General features: G+C 51.5%; 7 protein-coding genes across 7 annotated transcripts; 3 read left to right on the top strand and 4 right to left on the bottom strand.

The window, feature by feature from the left end:
- Positions 1-127: 127 nt before the first annotated feature.
- Positions 128-938, bottom strand: CC77DRAFT_1003358 (hypothetical protein; the record flags this gene model as incomplete). The annotated part of the gene is made up of 2 exons (XM_018523204.1): positions 638-938; positions 128-563 (listed from the first exon to the last, which is right to left on the bottom strand). Exons 1-2 carry the CDS (start codon positions 784-786, stop codon positions 128-130), a joined length of 585 nt encoding a protein of 194 aa, XP_018378801.1. The 5' UTR covers positions 787-938.
- An 86-nt stretch (positions 939-1,024) lies between these two features.
- CC77DRAFT_1026688 (hypothetical protein) lies at positions 1,025-2,311 on the top strand. Its single transcript, XM_018526310.1, has one exon. The coding sequence runs from the start codon at positions 1,098-1,100 to the stop codon at positions 2,235-2,237; it is 1,140 nt and encodes a 379-aa protein (XP_018378800.1). The 5' UTR covers positions 1,025-1,097; the 3' UTR covers positions 2,238-2,311.
- CC77DRAFT_671607 (alcohol oxidase) lies at positions 2,184-4,455 on the bottom strand. Its single transcript, XM_018532701.1, has 4 exons — positions 4,006-4,455; positions 3,343-3,949; positions 2,658-3,283; positions 2,184-2,590 (listed from the first exon to the last, which is right to left on the bottom strand). Exons 1-4 carry the CDS (start codon positions 4,367-4,369, stop codon positions 2,379-2,381), a joined length of 1,809 nt encoding a protein of 602 aa, XP_018378799.1. The 5' UTR covers positions 4,370-4,455; the 3' UTR covers positions 2,184-2,378.
- Positions 4,456-4,918: 463 nt separating this feature from the next.
- CC77DRAFT_1026686 (hypothetical protein) lies at positions 4,919-5,778 on the bottom strand. The gene has a single exon (XM_018526309.1). The coding sequence runs from the start codon at positions 5,586-5,588 to the stop codon at positions 5,187-5,189; it is 402 nt and encodes a 133-aa protein (XP_018378798.1). The 5' UTR covers positions 5,589-5,778; the 3' UTR covers positions 4,919-5,186.
- A 1,726-nt stretch (positions 5,779-7,504) lies between these two features.
- On the top strand, positions 7,505-9,503 carry CC77DRAFT_671572 (hypothetical protein). The gene is made up of 3 exons (XM_018532700.1): positions 7,505-7,591; positions 7,643-9,407; positions 9,459-9,503. The coding sequence occupies exon 2, from the start codon at positions 7,690-7,692 to the stop codon at positions 9,199-9,201; it is 1,512 nt and encodes a 503-aa protein (XP_018378797.1). The 5' UTR covers positions 7,505-7,591; positions 7,643-7,689; the 3' UTR covers positions 9,202-9,407; positions 9,459-9,503.
- A 438-nt stretch (positions 9,504-9,941) lies between these two features.
- Positions 9,942-11,747, top strand: CC77DRAFT_951036 (DUF862-domain-containing protein; the record flags this gene model as incomplete). The annotated part of the gene is made up of 2 exons (XM_018535355.1): positions 9,942-10,163; positions 10,215-11,747. The coding sequence occupies 2 exons, from the start codon at positions 9,942-9,944 to the stop codon at positions 11,745-11,747; spliced, it is 1,755 nt and encodes a 584-aa protein (XP_018378796.1).
- A 709-nt stretch (positions 11,748-12,456) lies between these two features.
- CC77DRAFT_1026681 (hypothetical protein) lies at positions 12,457-12,880 on the bottom strand. Its single transcript, XM_018526308.1, has one exon. The coding sequence runs from the start codon at positions 12,798-12,800 to the stop codon at positions 12,552-12,554; it is 249 nt and encodes an 82-aa protein (XP_018378795.1). The 5' UTR covers positions 12,801-12,880; the 3' UTR covers positions 12,457-12,551.
- Between the last annotated feature and the right edge of the window lie 1,536 nt (positions 12,881-14,416).

The raw sequence follows: 14,416 nt of genomic DNA, 5'->3' as shown, positions 1-14,416 counted from the left end.
GTGTGTGTGTATGTGAGGTGTGTAGGACAGCAGTCGTATATAAGACCAAGAAAAAAGTAAACATGTGACGTGACCGTTGTCCTTTTTGAATTGACGGACAAACATGTCTCTCTGCGCAGCTTGTCTACTACTCCTTACCCCCTTCCTTCGGCCCCGTCTGCGCATTCCTCTCTCCAACATCCAGCGCAACTAGGAATCTCGACACGCAATTATACGCTGCAATAGTCGCCGTAATCTCTACAATCTCCTTGTCGCTGAACCCCGCTTCCTTGAGCTTCTCAAACACAGCATCCGGGACACGCACATCTAGCGTCATGGCGTCTGTATAGGCTAGCACGGCCGAGAGTCGAGGTCCAAGGATATCGTCCAGCGGTTCTCGGGCAGCAGACTCGAGGACGGCGCGGACTTGGTGCTCGGTGACGTCTGTTGCGGATTCTAGGATGGGCGAGTGCGATTCCCATTCATACCATGCTTTGTTTAGGACGGCGACGCGGCATATGGCTGTTTCGCGGATGGCAGTTGGAAGACTGGTTTTGGTGCGGATGGAACCTAGGAATGAGTTCCTGTTTTGTTTGTGAAAAGACACGTTGTTAGTCAGGACTTTGCTCTTGCTATTCGGTGAGGTGTTATGGTTTACCATCCATCGGCGACCGGAGGAGCATGAAGTAATGTTCTGTCCAGAGCTATGAGACCCTTTTCGCCTCGACGTTGTCTCACGCGCTGCTCGACAGCTTTGTCTTCTTCGGACGTGAAGTTTGGAGGGTCGGGGACGTAGGGAAGACGCATTATGAGATGTGTCAATGATGTATACTTGCGTGAATGCAATCTGCTTGTATATACTTGTGAGATTCTGCTAGTGAGTCAATCAATGTAGGAAAGTGAGTCAGGCCGTATGCTCGTCGCAACATGCCCCGAGGTCGGGATGCAGTTTCGGAAAGGATTCCGAACACTGAACATGCGGGGGCGAACCACACACAACTCGTTTCGCTTACCGCCTATCGATAACGCGATGAGACTTTCATCCCACCCTCCTTCCCACTTAGTCTCTGACCCATTGCATTGGGCTGTGTAAACAACAACGACGATAAGCAACGAACATGGCGCCAAATTCCAAACTCAACGCGAAGCGCAAGGCGCAGAGAGAAGGAGAGAAACCTGTGAAACCGAAGAGCGACAAACGTCCGAGTTCGACTGCCCCAGTCAAAGGGCCTGGTATATCGTATATACCCATTGAACTTCAACAACTCTTACTCAACATCTTTCGAAACTCGTTTGCGGAAAGGCTGAGTTCAGACTTTGCTCCGCTACTGCAGGAAGTCAAAGGTCATCTTTATAACCGCGATTTTGCGACTGCGTTTGGAAAGAATGAGTATTTGGAGGTGTATGCGGCGAGATGGAGTCCCAGTCGTGCGTTGGGGTATCTAGATCTGATATGGGAGTGGAGAGACAAGTTATGGGCGGACATGGATAAAGGAGAAGAAGAAAGAGAAGAGGCCGGCAAAGAGGGTACCAAGTCGAAAAGTCGGAAAGTCGTGTGTCTCGGTGGCGGAGCAGGTGCAGAGATTGTGGCGCTGGGTGGCATGCTGAAGTTGATGTCTAGCATAAACGCAGAAGAAGAAGAGGATGGGAAAAGTGAGGGCACCGGGTCACATATCGAAGTCGCTGCAATAGATGTCGCCGACTGGAGCGTCGTCGTGGAGAATCTCGCAAAACAACTCACCACCGCGCCGACATTAAACAAATACGCATCAGCAGCTGCGAGAGCCGCAAATGTCTCACCTCTCAACCCTGAAGATATCTCGGTACACTTCAAGCAGCAAGATGTACTCCAAGCCTCGACAGAAGACCTATCTGCTCAACTCGCAGACGCAAATCTCGTAACGCTGCTTTTTACCCTCAACGAACTCTACTCGACATCCATGCCTCTGACCCAGAAATTTCTTCTCCAAATGACATCGGTCCTCCAGCCCGGTGCGCTTCTCCTCGTAGTCGACAGTCCCGGAAGCTACTCTTCAGTCACGCTGAACGGAGCTGAGAAGAAGTACCCGATGCAGTGGCTACTGGACCACACGCTGCTGGAACAAGCGACCGAGAACCGGGGAAGTAAAGATGAGATTGTCAGGTGGGAGAAGATCAAGGAAGATGGGAGTAGATGGTATAGGCTGGATGAGAGATTGCGTTATCCGATTGAATTGGAGAATATGCGTATGCAAGTCCATTTGTATCGGAAGTTGTAAAAAGCGCGCAATGTTGTTATTCGAACGAGAGATAAATGGATATAAGCAAAATGCCAAACACTAAACTACAACTACATGGCTCTCTTTTGATAACAGTCTCAGGCTGAGCGGTTCCTTACCAATCGTATGCCGATTTCGGCTCTACTCATACCGAGCCTTGATCATGTCTGCTGCTTTCTCGGCAATAGCATACAGCGTCGATGTCAGGTGACCGCAGATCTGGAATGGAACAACAGAAGCATCAACGACGCGAACATTGCTGGTACCATAGACAGTGAGGTTGGAGTCTACCACGCCCCCAAGCTCACGCGGCATCATGGCAGCCGTCGAGATGTAATGAAAGTTGGAGCGATCTACAACGTTGTATTAGTTTCAGTTTCACTTTGACTGCATCATGTTGTTGTAAGGGCGGGAACTTACACGTCGATTTCAGCCACTTCTCCCAGACTGCGTCGGATGCGTTGGTGGGTACGACGTCGAGTCCGGGAGTCGTCTCGCTAGAGAGTGCGTTGGAAAAAGGCGCTGTATTGGCGAACTTGCGCGCCATCTTGGCCGTCGCAATCTGCTGACGGATATCATAGTCCAGCATGAAGTAGTTGGGGTTGATGTTCGCCGGCGCAGATGCATTGGTAGAGTTGATATGGATACTGCCGCGCGAAAAGGGCAAAAGGCCCCAGTACTCGATAGTAATGGGCCCAGTCGCTGCGGGCGAAACAATGATTTCGGAAATGGGAATCTTGTTCTTGAAGATGAGGTCGTACTGGATGCGGAAGAGCTTCTCGGTCACGGAGCTGTCGATGATGCCGCTGGCGTTGGCGGTCCTGTCGGCGTACTGCTTGAGAGCGCTTGCGACGCTTGCGTTGAAAGCAGCAAGATCGGATTCGAAAACGTCGTCCACGTTGAAGTAGGCTGCATAACCGGCGAGTCCAGTGAAGTTGGTGCTGTTGTTGTTGGTGTAGAACATGTCGGTGGTGGTTTGGTCTTGCAAGTTCTCGCCAACGAATGGAAGGTCGACGACGACGTCAATATTGTGCTCTTGAAGAATGCTATAGTCATCGTTAGTCTAGTCATGAGTGTATCCGTATCGACTTGAGTTGGTGCTTACGATGGGTTACCAACGCCCGACTGCTCCAGAAGCAGCGGCGATCTGAGACTTCCTGCCGAAAGTATGACTTCGCGATTGGCGAGGATTGTGGTCCTCGTACCATTGAGCCCTGAGAAGACAACGCCACTTGCGGTTCGTTTAGCGTCTCGATGCTCTGATTCTGGATGCCATATCATCTTTTCGACGAAGGATTCGAGATAGATGTCAAGATTGGGCCGCTTGGACACGGGCCAATAGTAAGCGCGTCCAGCATCTTCTCGGACGTTATCCGCTTGCTCAATGGTCTTAGGGAAGACTGTAAGGCCTCGCATGTTCCCTGCGTTGGGCTCGTCGTTGAAGGGAACACCCAGTGCATCGAAAGTCTGATTGATCGAAGACATGACCTCCTCACCCATCATGTTGTTCGTCCATCCAACGGCTAAAGGACCAGTGGTACCGTGGGTCTTAAGATCCATTGAGGCTCCACGGAGGAGCTGGGATTCGCTTGGTTGTTGGATGTATTCGCTCTTCTTGTAGTATGGCATCAAGCTCTCCCAATCCCAGCCTGCGTTTCCGATCTGTTGCCATGCATCGATTTGTGCAGCTTCAGCTCGTAGATATGTCATTCCTGTCGGACGAAACTGTCAGAACTAAGGGTCGAGTTGAGATTTGTTTTGGACGAACCGTTGATGTTACTTGTTCCTCCAAGAGCCTTGCCTGCACGCAAAACTTGTGAGGCGTTTCCAGCAAAGGTCTGAGGAACGCTTTGATACTGCCAGTCGACCGAGGTGCTAAACGCGTTTCCATACTTCGAGGTGTCGGTTATGTTGGGGTTGTATAGCTCAACGCCTCCAGCCTCGATGACTGCTACTGAGACGTTGTAGTCTTCGGAAAGACGATTCGCAACAACAAGGCCTGATGTTCCGCCACCAACGATGATGTAGTCGTATCGTGGGCTATGTGTCCAAACATCTCCTGCACCTTTTGTCACCGCTAACGCTGCTGGTGCTAGCAGGAGTGTAGGAAGGGCAATTTGCATATTGAACATCTTGAAAAGAACGTGAAAAGAAGAGTTTCTCGGTACTGAATCAAACACAGAAAAGCACGGAAGTGAAAGTGGGCAATTTGAGACGCATTGCGATGCTATTTATCGTGGATAACGATATCGATTTTTTCATGGCGTACAAACACTGTAGCAAAGGAGAGAGCTTAGCAAAAGCTTAGCAACAGCAACGAAAGTGGACCTCTTTGCTGAATTCAACCATTATCAAGCGTCTTGTAAGCTGCTTTGTTCCAGTATTGATCCAAAGCTCGGCCAGATTTTTTCTTTTCGCCGAGGTGCTAGTGCCAGCTAGCCAAATCTTCACTTGGATCGGACTACATTGTTCCATGCGACACAACAAGTCGTGCAGCAGTCGCGAGGATGAGATCAGCTTCGCGATCTTTGCGGAACGCGCTTGGTTGGACGCGCTTTCTTGACCATCGTCGAGCAGACATGGCGATGGCGTGTCTTCCAGAAAATTCGATGTTCTGGCGGGTGGGTACATGTGGAGCCCAATATCCGTCATATCCCTGCGACTCTTCATTGCGATCATGGTTTTCGTAAGCATTTGCAATGGGCGCGCACGGCCAGGTCAGCTACGGCGCGGTCCGGTTCCGCAGCCACCACCGTTATAACGCTTCATTACCGTCCCCGATCGTTGGCTGATGCCTTCTTGTAGCACCGACCTAGTACATGCATGTGTACTGCCGTCGCAGGTGTTGTATGCCAGAGACGCTGATGCCATATGTAGCGTTACCTGCATGCATTCCGTATGATGTCCGCATCGCTATTGGAAGCAATGCCATTGGCCAACCCGACCTTATCACCCACCTCTGACCTCAGTACAGCTCCACTCTCTCTCCCTTTCTCTTCCGTTCTCATAAACCTCATCTGGCCTCTTGATCCCCGAGTCAACCCTCTCCATCCTTATACTCGACCGCGACAACTCCTTCGTCACGAGTATACTGCTCAAGCTGTGGTGCTCTTGCACGCTGCGTAGACTGATGTTGCTGCTTCCTGGGCTTTTGGGTGTCTCCCGCAGACGTGTCTTTTCGTATCGCCGAAGGCAGATGGCAATCAAGGGTACGGCGAGGAGAAGACAGACGATGGCTATCACAATGCCAATGATAGCGCCGGGACTAAAGCCGTCGCTACGGGAGCTGGCGTTGGGGATTATGGCTGGTGGGGCTTCAGGTGTGAAGGTTGAGGTAGGCGCTGGTGCCATTTTGTTTATTTGGTAGTGTCGTGGAGGATTCGATGTCTTCTTCTAGCCTCTGCTGATCTTGGTGCTCAAGCGTAATGAGATCTGTCGATGGTGTCTTTGATCGGACGATTCCAACTTTTGAGCTGCTAGCGATGGTAGTTCGTCAAGTGATGCTGACGATGACCGAAGGTTACAATGAAAGGAAGTCGAGGAGAAAGCAAACGACAGTACAGTAGTGAGCGAATTGGCCTAGGTAAATAGAATCGAGAACGACCGAAGACTGCGTTGCACAACGAGAAAGAAAGGATATGCCGGGCTGTCAAATCACAATAGTGAGAACATGAGGGGTTTTCATGCACAAATCGCAACATGTTCCACCTTCCAGAACAATCAACCCCCACTCCTTTGCCATGCCTATCCCGACCAAATCGTAATGTCTGCTGGCCACACGCAGTTGAGTTGTGCCTAGCGTAGTTGGCGAACCCTCGTCGCGAACTTAGAATTGGCTGCAAGGCAAAGTTAGTGGCGTTAGCGAGGGACCAATCACGTCGCATTGCGCGGCGGAGGAGGCGAACGCGTGAGTAGAGCCGCATTCTGGGCAGAAAAGGATTGCGCTGAACGACCAGGGGATGCAGCGAATGAACTGCTTGCATGATGGATGGGCAGAGGTGGAGGTGTGAGGCGTATGTGGAGAGACGCGGGATCAGGGTCTCGTTGGACCGGAGCTGAGCGAGCGAGGGCTTGCGCAGGTACATGTTTGGAGGTAATGGTGCAGGATTTGACAAGGCGCTGACCGCTTCTTGTGCAATGGGAGCTGATGGCTGGTGCCATAGGCGCGTTCCTGGGATGTTATTGTCGTGGTGTGCGCCTACCCCTTGCTCGTAAGCGAGGCTGGACGCTGCCCCTCATCGTCGTGCTTGCGTCCTGAAGCAGTGTCGTCAGCCGGCGAGGCGATATGCTCGGGATCATTCTGATTACCGAAATCTATAGGTATTATTCCAGACGGTTCGGTCGTGTCGATAGCTAGCATTTCCTAGAGACAGCTGTACTTTGGTGAGGGGCCATACGGCTGGGTCTCACTAGTCCCAACAGCTTCACTTCCTTAATAGGCAACTTTCAAAAAAGCTGTTGATCACAGCAAGAGCACAGAACCCACAACCCACCCACTACCCCGCACTTCCTCAAATAGGCAACTTACAACGATGGCTGTTGATCACGGCTGCACTAAAAGATTCAAAACCCCGCAAAATATGGAGACAGCGATCTCTGTCACATGACTAGCCTTGGCAAGCTAAGGCTACAAAGGGCGCGCCCCGGTCATCTCATGTACCTTAGCATCTAGGATAGATAGCAATACACAGGATACCCACCAAAACCCTCACAACCGCTGTTGGAGACAACGATTGCTCGGGTACTGCGCAACCCAACGAGCTTCTAACAATGATGTTACTAAGATAACTTCGGCTCCCAGGTATGTCTTGCCTACACACCAGATCACTGTACCACGCTGACTAGAGTCTCTAGCTAATCATCGTCTTAAGCTATTCGTAGTTGCAGGGTAGCGAGGCCCTGCTTTTTTCATCTCGTCTCTCATTCGTGTACGGCAGCTACGCTGCCTCGTCGTGGTCATCCTTCATAAATTGCACTCGGTGGACCTCGTCCCACCACAAATATAACTCTCTTTCCCTCATGTGTACTGTGGATGTGTGTGCGGATGTGAACAAAAAACGTTGCGAACGTGATGATGCCGAGATTTTGGTCGTGCGACTCGTTCCATGGAAGCAATCGCCTTAGCGAGCTTTGCCGTTGAGGCCAAAACGGTCCGTACCGCAAACAACCTTGGTACGATCAACCAAGCTATGTCCCACTTTTCTCATTGCTGCACTTTCGCATATATAAGGTCACCGATGCGTCTTTTGGGTTGTCTTCCAGCTTGCTAGGAAAGTGTCTGCTGTGAGAGACTTTTCCCCCAACAGACCCGCGACGACAATATTTTGGTAGCGATCCTCCGCGCCTCAACGATAGTGAGCATGGCTGCCGCTGAAGCGGGGTTGCACAGCTAACCGCCGAAACAGCTACCGAAGCGAATCCCCAGCAGGCCATTTTACCGACCGACCCCATCATGGCGCATCTTCTCCGACTGCCTCGCGAATTGCGCGATCTCATTTACGAATACTACTTCGACGGTGAAGGAGGCTTCAAATATGATTTCGTCACCAACAAGCTTCGATGGGCCGATGGTCTATCCATCGACCTGTCTTTGGTGCTTGCTTGCCGGCAAATCGCTGCCGAAACACACGGGCTTGCGCTGCGGACCAACACACTCCGATTCAAGACATTTCACTCAGATCATACACAGGAGCATGCTAGTGTACTTCATGTCGTCAATCGAGAGATATACGAGAGACAGGAGTCACTACTAGACTCACTGGCTCCTGAGCTTCTCAGCCAAGAGCAGGCGCAGGTGGCGAAGTCGCTATATCCACAATTCGCGCCTGTAATAGATTATTGGCGATTGCGTGGAAAAATCCGTCTCATCGGCGCGCTGTGTGAGGAATGCTGTGTAACTCCATCAATATGGCGCGATTTTGTGGCATTCACGTTGAACTTGATCTCTCAACAGCCCGGATTTCTCGGTGAAGCTGAGGCGCTAAAACTGGAGGCTCGCCAGAAGCGATCTGGATTCTTGTTTGGTCCGAGAGTTATGGTCATTCCAGACCCAGATCCGCATGAAGATGCCAGAACTCTTGCGTTGAACGAAGCAAGGCCTGTGCCATGGCAAATTACAGATATCGAGGAGATCGCGAAACTGCGTGAGCTCATCATAGACGACAACGTGGTCCCTCATTCCAACACAAAGTACACTTACTCAGCAGCTTCTATGGCTCTCCGGTTGTTGCACTCTATGCCGAGGGTTACGCGTGACAATATCAGGAAAATTATACTGATAGAAGACCGCGAATCCATCGCGTTTCCTCAAAGCCATGGTAGGGGGTTCATTGACGTCTGTCGAGAACACCCGCAACTCAAGGTTGAGCGCTTTGTCAGTCTTTGGAGAAATGCAATCCCCGTGTCCTATAAGGACATAAGCGCTTACCTCCATGGTGATCAGAATTTCCTTGATCACGGGCTTCTGGACCGTCACCGTTGTGACGCTGGTTTCATCAGCCAGGGGGTAGGTACATGGATCATGGAGGCTAGGGCACTCCCCTCGCTCGGGATGCCGCAAGATTCCTTCACCCTCGTACTTGATGGTGATCCCTTGCCTGACCAGACGTCGCGCATCTTCAAAATCATCCAACGCGATGCTGCTTGGCAGAGCGCCCTCGACATTTGCTACGATACTGGACTCCTACCACGACCTTCTTGGCCTGATAAGCGAATTTACACTGCAAGTTTCATACATGAAGAATTTCCAGAAGCAATCGGTGCTATTTCAACGCACAGCTCTTTGGTCAGAACCAACTTCCCCGTTGGCGCACCTTACGATGTTGAGCAACTGCTGCAAGAGCACGAAGGATGGACGCCGGAAGACTGGGAAGAGGGATGGCAATTACACGAGCCGCACCAATTCCAGACTGAGGCGCCGCTACCCCCGTGGCACCTACTTCGATGGCAGCATGTAATCAGATAAGACGTCATCGAGTGCAGGGAGATGGAGATGGCCAAAGTCGAATCATTTCATGGCCACGGCGGCGCTCGGTGAGGGGCCGGGGGGCGGGCGCTGGATGGCGGCGGCATAACGTCGGCCGTCCAGATCACCGAGGCCTGGGCGGTCTTACTTTTTCGTTAGACTTGATGACACTACGGCATCTTTGGAATGGCGATGACCAGACGCACGTTAGTAAAAAACTTTTTCCCTCCGTTGTTCCATCTAAGCATCCGGCATAGAGATCTTGAAGATCAGCGGCGTTGCGGCCTAGGATGAGTCCGTGCGTCCGTGAACTTGAGGGGTACCGCATTCCCCCAACACACGCAAGACCTACAGACACATTCTCGAGTCAATGTGGGCATTTTAGCAACCGATGGAATGACGACAGTGACTGACCTGGACTGCGCCCAGCAGGTCATGTGCCAGCGCGATGTCGCGGGTCGCGGGTCGCGCCGGCGCTTTGACGTTCGTCAGCCTTCGCGACTTCTCGAATGTTCTACGTCATCTTGTTAGCTGCCTACGACTTCGAACCACGCCTTCACGTACCAACAAAGCGCGATACCGCTCCGTAAACGTTCGCAAACAGTCTCCAACATGGATGTCCAATTATACGTGTATGACCTTTCTCAAGTAAGTGCTTTGAGCAGGTGTACAGGCGCGCGCATTCGCGATGCTTTCCAGAATCGCCCAGAACTAACTGCATACAGGGTCTTGCACGGAGCATGTCGATGCAGTTTCTAGGCATACAGATCGATGCTGTATATCATACCTCCATCGTGATTGATGGCGTAGAGTACTACTACGGCCAAGGCGTACAGACATGTCAGGCGGGAGCTACACATCATGGCCGGCCCATGGAAGTCATCAAGCTTGGCCAAACTGCACTTCCCATGGAGGTTATATTGGAGTATCTCGAGTCTTTGAAGGAGGTTTATACCCCTGAGGTACTATTCCAATTGACACTTGTTCTTAGACTACGCTGACGGCAGATGCAGGCCTACGATCTATTTGAGCACAACTGCAACAACTTCTCCAACGACTTCGCCATGTTCCTCGTAGGCAAGGGGATACCAGACCACATTACATCGCTCCCACAGACCGTCCTCAATACGCCGTTCGGGCAGATGCTACGGCCGCAAATCGACGCCGCCATGCGACCCATCACGCAAGCACCGACGCCGCAGCCAGTACAACCACAAGCCAACTCGAAGACTTCGAATGGAAACACATCCAACGGAGCCTCATCTGGAGGAAGCGCATTGGAGATGAATACGGGCAGGGTCAACAACATAACAGCGTTGAGAGACGTAGATCGCCTTCTCGATCTAGCGAAGGACCGCTGCGCCATCATCTTCTTCACGAGCTCTACATGCGCGCCATGTAAACTGGTATATCAGCCGTATGACGATCTCGCCGCCGAGAACGGTACGAAGTGTGTCTTCATCAAGATAGACTTCAGCCACGCCGAGCGCTCGATCAGCACCCGTTATCCGAACGTTCGCGCGACACCAACTTTCATAACATACCTCAGAGGCGAGAAGCAAGATGAGTGGAGTGGAGCTGATCCAAGGCAGCTGCGGAACAATGTGGAGATGTTAGTCAACGCTGCATTCCCAACCCATCCCCATCTCGAGAAGAGCACATCCATGCTGTTACGGCAAAGTCAAAGACCAGTCAAGTTCGCAAAGGTACCGCCAATGGAGAAGCTGGTCGCGAAGATGGGAGATGCTGGGAAAGATCCGGCGGTATCATCCATTGTGTCCTTCCTCCAGATGCGCGAGCAATCTGGAGCCATGGAAGCGCCATTAGGCGATCTTCCGCAGCTTGCCCAATTTTTGAGGAGAAGCACTTCAGTCCTTCCACCAGAGCTTCTCTTCACTGCACTCGACCTGCTTAGAATATCGCTGATCGACGTTCGTGTAGCTGGCTTCTTTGCAGAAGAACACAAAGGAGCCACAGGCACACCAGCAACCATCCACCATCTTCTCGATCACGTAGACAAGCTTGGCGAATCTGCGCCTTACCCGCTTCGACTTACGACGCTACATCTCGCATGTAATCTCTTCACCTCGCCGCTCTTCGTACCACACCTCCTCGCTCCACCGCTTTCGTCCACGCTCATCTCGATCCTAACGACCGCCCTACTCGACGACAAACACCCCGCGCTCAAAGCCTCCGCCCTCAGCCTGGCGATGAACATAACATCTTCCAATCATCAGATAAGGATGAAGAAGCACAGCGCAAATGTATCGCATGCGCTACCTTCGGAGTCTGAGCTACCGGAAGCGGAGCAGGGCGAGCTACTGGCTTCGCTGCTGGAAAACATCAGTAGTGAGGAGCAGTGGAGCGAGAACCAGAAGATGGGCATCATCTGTGTTGGCTGGTTGGTATATGCTGCCGATCTGCAAGGCGAGCTGAGGGACACATGGAAGGTGATGGATGCCGCAGGCACGATAGGGAAGGTTGAAGCGAAGGCTGCCGAGGATAGGTTGATGGTGAAGGAGGTTACGGGCTTGCTTGAGGCATAAACCACTTGGTGAGGACGTATGATAGATAGTGACACATAGAATTTGACTCTAATATACACGAAAATGGCACCTTTTCGAAACGAAATCACTCCGTCACCTCCATGTCCTCCATGTCATCCGTCTCCTCCATCTCTTCCATCTCTTCCGTCTCTTCCCTGTCCTCTATGTCCTCTATGTCCTCCATGTCCTCCACGTACTCCGCGTCCGCCACGTCCTCCGTGTCCTCCGTCTCCCCCATCTCATGATGTGTCACTACGATCTCCTTTGGAGTGAATTCATTCTCTCCAAACCGGATCATGTCTACCACCGGTGGGATCCGCCCACCATCCGATGCCTCTAGCATACCTGATCTATACGCCTCACTATCCGTTTGTCTTCTCATTCCTGATGCTAATGGCAACGCTGTCTTCCCGGCTGACTGATATAAACACCTCGGCGGGGGGTACGCCATGGGGTCCTCTTCGATGGCGTCTTCCATGGCTTTCCTGGCCGCTATCCTCTCCATCGCATTTTTCGGCTGCGGCGCCTTCTTCCCATTCGGGTTGTTTTTGGTTCGCTTGTAATTGCCTCGAGCAGCTTGTGCTTTCTCAACTCGTTTCTTCTCTTGTTTCTTCTTTCGCATCAGCTCCTGCTTGTCGATGCGCACGAGTTACTCATCCCCGTTCGCGAGTTTGATCACCCTCCACCCAGGTGGAGCGGGGTTCCAGAGGTTCGAAAGACTTCGTCGTTCTTCGCTGTACGGTTTGCCGTAGCGGTTCTCGAATGCGCGACTGGTGCATGTTAGCAAGCGCTGAATCAGGATACTCAAACCCTGTCAGGTGTAGGTAGCGCATACCGTGCACCATGTCCAGCCAGTTTGTCGGCTGCTTCATTGCCTGCATTGCCCGAGTGACTTTTGACCCAGTAGAACTCTGTGATCCCACCTTTCATCCTGCGCTCATTCAGAATCTTGACGGTGTCTTCTATAAGATCCCAGTTAGAAAAGGAGATTGGCTGAACGCTCTTCCAACTTTTAATCACATTTCGCTTGTACCAGGTCGTTACTGAGTTCATGGCGTACCGCGAGTCGGAGAAAATGATGACATTTTCGGTCTATTTGACTCTTGATAACGCGTCTCGGACGGCAGTCAGCTCCGCGCGTTGATTGGTCTGATTCCCGTCCACGAAACTACTACAATTTCTTCGAGGACGTCAGCCATAGACTCGTTGTGATACGTTGTTGGCGGCGTCTTTGTATGCAAGAGCGGTTTTATCTGGACGCTTACCTTGGATCGTTTGCGCCAAAGAAGATGCCAGCACCAGCGGCAGTCTTTTTGCCTTGCTTGAGCGAACTACCATCTGTGAAAACAACCGTGCACTGTTGAACGTCACCCATATCGAAGGATTTAGTGTTGGAGCAATGTTGCCAACGCAGGACTGAGGATGCTTCAGTAGATAAAGGGGAAGTCAATACATAGCTAATGCGAGTGTAAGGGGTAGTCAATACGTAGCTAACGCGAGTGTTGGGGCGCCATGTAAGAGTTGCAGGAGGTGCCCCGCTCAGCCCGGGTTCCTGAACGGGATCTACGGGCTGATCACCAACTGTCTCAGTACCATCACCACACGAACAACGACGGTCGGACGAGATGACAAATTGTTATGGGGGGAAATTTCGTGATGACTTTTGTGCTTATGTGAAGTACGGTAGATGCTTGCTGGCTTCGATGGAATGTTGTAAAGTTGCCCAGTGTAGTTGTCAAGTCTCTCCGGGGCCGGAAATGGCGTGTCGCACCACCGCGGGGTCAACGTAGCGCAACTATTAGCGTTTCTACCCAAAGGCAAGGGGTATTTCTTAAATGCTATGAGCAGCGGTGTTGGAAACATTTCCGGATTTACCTTCCATCTTTCCAAGTCCACCCAAAGCTTTTGCCTCGGTCTGCTCCTTCAATACTCTAACCCTGTAACACCATGCCTCTCAATCCTGTTTTTCACATCAATCTCGTTATTCTGATCTTTTGGAAATACCCCAACTATATCTTGGACAATGCAACCATTGCCGCTCATCTGTTGAAATACCGTTTTGACCAAGACGCCGTCGTTGAATTCATTCGTGGGCCAGAAGCTTTACGCGTATGTATGTAGCCTTCGTTCGCTGAACTTTAACCAACTCACGCCGGTTTCCATAGGATACGATGCTTGCCTCTCTGCGCTCCTTGATCCAGGAGGAATGCAGAAGAAGCACTACTTTTGCTACGGCATTAGAAGGGCACGTGATCATGCCATGCCGGAGGTCAGCGTCGTTTGACATAGTTAACATCAGCAAGAAGTACAAACTGTACATTCCAGTGCGCAAGACTATACTCACGTTATACATCCGTTGAGGACGTCTTGAAAACAGATCTGAATTGGAGCTTCGCTTAAGTCATCATAGCTCCAGCTCCCTAAATCCGGAAGAAAGCGGTACCGAGTGCGATAGCCGGAGGCATCAGAGCCTTAGCTTCCTACGTCCGGAATGGAGCGATCTCGAATGCGATGTCGAAGACGAGTATTGGTCATCTGCTAGGGAATGGCTGAGAGCGCGATATGGTGAACAGCAGCCTGGACCAGACGTTCCGACAGAGCCTTTTTGTGAGGCGTAACTGTAGGCAATAGTGCTTGCTTCACGTTACTAAGGATAGTGGGAGATAGCT

Source organism: Alternaria alternata (genome assembly GCF_001642055.1).
Source record: "Alternaria alternata strain SRC1lrK2f unplaced genomic scaffold CC77scaffold_44, whole genome shotgun sequence".
Taxonomy (NCBI): Eukaryota; Fungi; Ascomycota; class Dothideomycetes; order Pleosporales; family Pleosporaceae; genus Alternaria; species Alternaria alternata.
This window is presented reverse-complemented; position numbering and strand designations above follow the sequence as displayed.

Coding starts and splice junctions, on each gene's coding strand:
- CC77DRAFT_1026688 (XM_018526310.1), top strand. CDS start 1,098: ATGGCGCCAAATTCCAAACTCAACGCGAAGCGCAAGGCGCAGAGAGAA.
- CC77DRAFT_1026686 (XM_018526309.1), bottom strand. CDS start 5,588: ATGGCACCAGCGCCTACCTCAACCTTCACACCTGAAGCCCCACCAGCC.
- CC77DRAFT_671572 (XM_018532700.1), top strand. CDS start 7,690: ATGGCGCATCTTCTCCGACTGCCTCGCGAATTGCGCGATCTCATTTAC.
- CC77DRAFT_1026681 (XM_018526308.1), bottom strand. CDS start 12,800: ATGAACTCAGTAACGACCTGGTACAAGCGAAATGTGATTAAAAGTTGG.
- CC77DRAFT_671607 (XM_018532701.1), bottom strand. CDS start 4,369: ATGTTCAATATGCAAATTGCCCTTCCTACACTCCTGCTAGCACCAGCA. Junction 3,950..4,005: donor AGGAACAAGTAACATCAACG/GTTCGTCCAAAA, acceptor TTCGTCCGACAG/GAATGACATATCTACGAGCT. Junction 3,284..3,342: donor TCGGGCGTTGGTAACCCATC/GTAAGCACCAAC, acceptor CGATGACTATAG/CATTCTTCAAGAGCACAATA.